At 40.7% G+C, this 6,840-nt stretch overlaps 1 protein-coding gene across 1 annotated transcript in view; it reads right to left on the reverse strand.

Moving 5' to 3' along the window:
- Positions 1–3,235: 3,235 nt before the first annotated feature.
- DPM1 (dolichyl-phosphate mannosyltransferase polypeptide 1, catalytic subunit) overlaps positions 3,236–6,840 on the reverse strand; it is a 17,488-nt gene continuing 13,883 nt past the window's right edge. Inside the window, exons 8-10 of the mRNA XM_010835101.1 lie at positions 6,803–6,840; positions 4,690–4,804; positions 3,236–3,582 (exon numbers count right to left, since the gene is read on the reverse strand). Coding sequence (XP_010833403.1) covers positions 3,478–3,582; positions 4,690–4,804; positions 6,803–6,840 — 258 coding nt within the window. The 3' untranslated portion in view covers positions 3,236–3,477. The remainder of the gene's footprint in view (positions 3,583–4,689; positions 4,805–6,802) is intronic.

Below are 6,840 nucleotides of genomic sequence, written 5' to 3' on the forward strand. Positions count from 1 at the left end.
CGGCGGGGGAGGGGGCTGATCCCGCGTCTCCCCTCGGCAGACAATACAAGCGCTTCGGAGCGACTCCCCGAACCTGCCCTAGCCAAAATGGCGGCCGAGAAAGAGCGGAAGTGACGTAAGTACCTCATTAGCATAAGAGGACTCATTGTCCAGCTAAGTAGGGGGGGCAGTGGGGGCCAGTACCCCTTCCCCCCATGCCCCCCAAAGACAACTCTCACTTCCATATGTGCCTGCACGTAACTTTTTCTGAGGGAGGGTGGCATCAGCACCCCTATCCCCGCCTCAGGGAAATTATATAATCCCCACTGAGGGGGAGTTCTCGCGAGAACCAAAAGGATTTGCCATTGACCCACTAGGAGGCGCCGCGGATAATGGCCGCAGTGCGCTTCCATGGCCCTTGTGCACGGCGGGCGCCTTCCTCTGGTCACAGCGCCGACGGCGGAGGTACAAGCAGCGGGCCGCAGCACGCCCTGCACTCAGTCAGGTGGCCGTGCTGGGGATCCCTGCGCGGGCCCGGCTGGGCCTGGACTACATCTGGCGGGAGGGGCGTGTGGGCAGCCCCGCGGCTCCACGTGCTGGGAAGCCCGCGCTCCCGGGCTCGGCAGAAGGAAGCCTAGGACACCTGGCCGGCCATGCCCGACACTTCCTGCCTTAGAGGAGGCGTGAGGGCCTCGTGCTTCACACACCGACCAGAGATGCGACCCAACTCATGGGTGCTTGACCCCTTGCGGGTGGGGTGGGCTATTCAGTGGACAGGCCTGCATTTTACAGAAGGCCGGCTGTTACCCGGGGACAGGGCATTCTTCCAAATCAGTGATGGGCTCTTCTCTTTGGCCTGAAGAAAACAAATGGGATCCCTAGTTTTTTGAGGCCATTGGCCTAGTGAGCCAAGGATGAGAAATGATGTTGCCAGTGGGCCTCCATAAGATCCTCGAAAACCACAGACTAGTCCCAAAGACAGTCACTTTAAGTGCTCCCACAATTTGGATAGCACAGAACGTAATGGAGGCCTTTGAAGAGTTAGGTCAACCCCAGCCAACACATCATCTCAACATTCTTGAACCCATCTTTTATAGCTGAGTGTCTATCATTGGCTAAACCTACTGAACAATGATGTCTATTGTGGAGAATTAACCAAACCCGTTAAGATGTGCTCTGTACATCTTACACTTATTTTGCTGTTTCTCTAAATTTCAAGTTAAGTGTCAAACAATAGGTAACATCCCCAAAGAAGCTGACTTAATTGAAAATAGTACAAATTATGGTTACATAGAGCTTACTGTCTAAGGCTTCGGTTAGCAGGTTTAACAAGCTGTTTCATCCAACTCAGTATTCCATTCATTTCTGAAATTGTGATAAAATATATCTTTAAAAGCCAAATCAGTACTTCAAGGGAAAACAATAGCTGGAAAAAGTTGTAAAAAAAAGAAGAGGGGGGACACTGAAAAGAGTTTGATTTTACAGAGACAAAGATGAAGAATCTAATTACATGTTGCAGAAGACACTAGCAACAACTAATATGAAATAAACAAAATAATTTTTAGGTTTTTTTTAGATACCATACTTAGATTCATACAGAGATAATACCAATACAAAGGGAGAACATCTGGATTTCATCCTTGGCCCCATTTACGAAGTAAAAAGGGATGCTGGATTCACATGTAAATGTTTAAATAGATTTTCCAGTGTTTAAGTCACTAGACTTACTACAAAAATGCATCTAAATAGTCCAGATTCTTTTCTAATAACTTCCAAATGGTCCAAATTTTCACTGCCCAAATACTTTACTGTGAATTCCAACAGTGATACTGTTGGAATGATTGTAGGAATAAGAATCAAAAGACTAAAAAAGGCAAAAGGTACCTAACCTACGCCAGTGACATCTGAGAAGGCAATACTTTAGTAGTGAGATCTCTGAGGTGGTTATTTAATCTCTGCTCCACATAGCTGACAATAAAGATTTAACTTTGGGTTTAGATGAAAAAGAAAACATACAAAAAATTATTTGTTATCTTAAAACTAACTTCACATCAGTGATGATAAATTTCCTAGCTGTTATCAGTGATGAGAGAAGTTCTTTCCCCGAGGGGTCCATGGTGGGCTCTGCACAGAAGGGAGACAGAATAGCACTGGCCCTTCTTAGAACATGTTCTGTGAATTCAACCTCGGAACAGGTCATGTTCAAAATGACACCAAAGGTTGTATACTCTGGTATTCATTTCTGCTAAGATCTGTTGGGAATGCAAATGAAAAAATCAGATTTTAAATTGCTTTAGCAGCCAAATTAAACTAGGAAAATGTAGTCAGAGAAATACTGTCCAATAAATATGTTTATTTCATTTAGAGACGCCTCTCCCTTTTACTTGTAAAGGAAAAGTCAACTTGATTTTAAGCTTATTTGCTTAAAGTATGTCTCACTCAAAATTTTAAAAGATACTACATGATCTAAAAGCTATGTTATAATCAGAAACTTATTTGCCGTAAGATCTTATTTGCAATACCTACTTAAAATGGGTAAACAGAGTATCTGTGCTGGCTTTACTGAACAACCTTTTAACTCACAGAACAGTTTCCTCAAAAGAAGACATCTAGGGGATTCACTCATATGTATGCTTTGTTAAGGGTCCTGACATAACATGGAGACAAATTATTTTGAGGGAAAAAACAGTTGTTTAAAAATTACTACCGGTGGTAATTCCCTGGCAGTCCAGTGGTTAGGACGTGGTGCTTTCACTGCCAGGGACTCCAGTTCAAGCCCTAGTTGGGGAAGTAGGATCCCACAGGCCTCATGACTTGGCCAAAAAATAAAAATTATTACAGCAGCTAGATTTATGCCTTAATGTCATCAATGTTTATCTTTACCAAAAGAAGTTTGTGCCCAGAAGAGAAAAAAACAACTATGCAATAAAATGTTGTTGCTTCCAATGCACGATATGTATTTTAAACCGACTTGCCCTGACAGGTGAAATGCTCTATCAAGTCAGCAGCTACAAAGACCCAAATTTAAATTGTGCTCTAAATGTATTATCTGGTTTAAGAAATTTGGGGTACATTTTAAAAGAGCAGGAAAGGTGTGTATTTTTCAGTTCATATAGAAACAGCCATATGTGTATTTCATGAATATGATTAGCACTCATCTTACTTCTGACACGTATTAGGTATGAATCCAGTCTTTTTCAAAATCTTCCCCAGGTAAGAAATCCTGCGTTTGTATACTTTAATGAAAGCAGCAGTATTTTTATGCGGAAATTCCATATACCTTTATTTATAGGTCTTAATACAGCAACATGTAAACGAAAAGTGAGAACACTGCTCGTTTTCCTAATCTGACGTATAAAACGGAGTTTCTCCAGAAAACAGACTTGCCTTACCTTATGATTTATGTTCTAAGAGTACACTTTATAAAAATCAGCAACCAGGCTTTTTCCATGTTTAAACTTAATTGAACATGATTAAGTATAAATGAATAACTTTCTTTTATGTAGTAGCAAAGAGAGTCAGTAATCCTTTCAAGAAAGAGACTATTTCATTTCCTCCCAACTTGGATTCACCATAAACACGATCCACAAATGATATTGGAACCTAGTTAAAAAAATATATGTTAAGTGAGTCTTCAAAAATATGAGAAAAGAAGTATAGCAGGCGTACAACAATTACTCATACAACAGAAAGAAGATTGTTCCTCTGCTAGCAAGTCCTTCAAGGTTAAGTGCAAATTATGGGATTCTTACAGTAACCACCTGCATCTCCAAGTCTTCAAAATTAAACATAATATGCATATTATCTTAAAATAGGTCATATGAACCAAATCTACTGTTTTGAAAGGCACTGATCCTGAATATTAAGTTGGTTTACTCAAGCTTCAAGGAAAAATTATCCTCCAAAAGTAAAATGGCCTGAAATTTTTCCAGTAGTCCATCAAGTTTAGTGTTCGTTTCTCAGTCATGCCCGACTCTTTGCGGCACATGGACTCTAGCCCACCACACTCCTATGTCCATGGGATTTCCCAGGCAAGAATACTGGAGTGGGTTGCCATCCCCTTCTCCACCATCAAGTTCAGCTGTCGCTATTTTAGCACTAAGCTAAAAAATCTTACAACTTCCCCAAGAGCAGTGGCATTCCAGTCAGCTATTTTCCTGCTCTGAATACGAGTATCAAACTGCTCCTCCAGTTCCTGCCCTTTGCATCTACTCATAGACCGTAGGGCAAAAGGGATTCACCAGGCTTTTTTTTTTAAAAATTAACTAATTTTGGCCACATGGCACGTGGGATCTTAGTACCCCTACCAGGGATCAAACTTGTGCACCCTGCAGTGGAAACGGGAGTCTTAGCCACTGGCCCACCAGGGAGGTCCCACCCCGTTCATTTTTAACTTAAGTAGGTGGCTGACGGTCAAGACTAGGGGAAAAGCAGAAAACAGACTCATCCCGTAATGCTGAGTGGTCAGAAGAAAAGGCAAGGATGAAGATACCGGTCACTTTTATTTATTTAAAAGGGAACACTGCCTTCTGTTAAGCTTTAGATCTTGGTATGTCACATATATTAATTTTAAAAGAATGTGAATTTTCACTCTTTTGCATGGACACCTGGAAGCCTTCCACATTTACTCAGTAGTTTATGAAAATTAACCTTTTATTATAAAAAGTCTAAACCTTGTTTCTTTATGAGGAATTGACATTATTTACATACCTCACCAATAGTATAATTCAGCTGTCTTGCTCGAACAATCATCTCCATCTGGAAAACGTAGCCTTTAGAAATACATTTTCCTATTAATTTCTGTAAAACTTCTTTTCTGTATAACCTATAAGAAATTAAAATGTATATGAACACCTCGATAAATATACATTCCTACATGTACCCTGACCTTTCCAAAAGTTCACTGGTATTTATAAAAACTTAACTTTCACTGGCCATTTGTCTACAGAAAAGTTCTCACAGTTGATGATTATGATACATTTATCTTGAACTGGAAAGGCCATAAAAATATTTGGTAAATAATTTAGGACAATTGTGGAAATGAATCCTTAGTATCTTTTAAAGAGTTATCTTCCTATCACACTATTAGAAATTATTAAAATATGGTAAAGTGAATCATGTGGAGCAAAACCGCCCATTGTTTGTAGTTTCAAAATTTTTCTTGAAATTTAAAGTTGAAAAGGAAGAAACTGTTTCAAATGCTGGGACAACAGAGTTGGTAGATAATGAAGCACAATATAAACTCGATGACAAGAAAGAAGCAATTATCAGGTGTTTCCTCATAAGTATCTATGAAGTTTCTGTTTCCTGAGATCTAAATAAATTCCTGGGATAAACTAAGTCCCTCTAGGTTGAGCCTGGTTAAGTTAGAGACAGGAAGTAGGGATCACAAGATTGAGGCAGTACTGGCGGGAACCAGCTATCAGTGACTGAGGTCACAGTCAGACAATTAAGACAGATGAATGCACACCCTAACTTTAGAGGGACTGCAAGCCAAAGGCAAAGCTCATCAGGTTTACAAAGAGAGACAGGAGTGGGGAAGTCCTATGGGTGAACTCTAATCTTCTTCGGGAGCTCTGTTTTCAGTCACTGAGGTTAAAAAAAAAATTCCCCCCGAGCCTCAATGTATACAAAGGCAGCAATTTATACCTTTTTTCTTGTAGTTTTTGAGAAAGCTATGAGAGAAAGAGCTAGGTGATGAAGTGACTAGGGGAACTAGGGCCCAAAGCAAAGTCCCCATCTCCACAACCAACTAAGCTACCCTGGGTCTTCATTCAAAATCACTGTAACACATGTGGGCTTCATATATTCATCTGCCTCGAAGTGTGGAACTGAAGGATGTATATATGGGTCTGTAGCTATCTTTCATACACCAAACTGTGCTTTCAAAACAACTTACATCTTAATTCTAGAGAAGTTTCATTTTCATTATCTGACGTCTAATTTGTGATGGCTCCTCTCTCCACTTCTGACTCTCTTACTGTCTCTGAACTGCTATCCAACAGACTTGCAGCTGCATTTGAAGTATTCATTACCTTCAACAGCAGGCTCCTAATTTCTGTATTTGTGTGTTTTAACAAGGGCTTCCCGATGCAGGTTCGATCCCTGGGTTGGGAAGATCTCTGGAAGAGGGCATGGTAACCCACTCCAGTATTCTTGCCTAGAGAATCCCTTGGACAGAGGAGCCTGTTGGGCTATGTCCCATGGGGTCGCAAGGAATTGGACACGACTGAAGTGACTGAGCATGCGCACATGCGTTCTATCAAAGGTCAAAAGAATCAACACTTAATGGATAGAAGCGTGTACCAGGTAATATAATGTAGTAAGTAGTGCATGGAGTCTGGATCTTAAAGGAGATGAGGAGACATTTTAGTTTCAGAGATTAAAAAAAATCTGGCAGTCATCTGGCACCATCATACAAAGTAACCTACTGTATCAAGTCTAAAATTACACAAACACCAAGAAACAAGCAAAAATTTAAAAATCCCAAGGACCCAGCAAGAGGCTTTGCACCACTTAGACAAGAAGTGATGTTCTGAATGAGCAGTCAGTGGTCACCTCAGGCCCAAGGGCTGGGCGGTGACACTCACTGTAAGCACACCAGCCTGTCCTTCCTGCTCTTTAAAAGTACAGTATTTCCCTTAAGAAGATGTTTAGGATTCATTAGCACCTCTAACAACTTCAATCTGCCTTTTTTAGTATTCCAGAACAAAAATGGGGTGGAAATGAGAAGGGTTTCTTTAAGTAAGTCATTATAAAGCAAGAGATTTAGGCAAGAAATTGTAAATAGTAGAAAATATACAGTTACAAGTTTTCACTGTACCTGAAACTTCCTGTTAAATCAGATGCTCCTGGTCGCAG

Source organism: Bison bison, unplaced genomic scaffold, assembly GCF_000754665.1.
Source record: "Bison bison bison isolate TAMUID 2011002044 unplaced genomic scaffold, Bison_UMD1.0 scf7180017864038, whole genome shotgun sequence".
Classification (NCBI taxonomy): domain Eukaryota; kingdom Metazoa; phylum Chordata; class Mammalia; order Artiodactyla; family Bovidae; genus Bison; species Bison bison.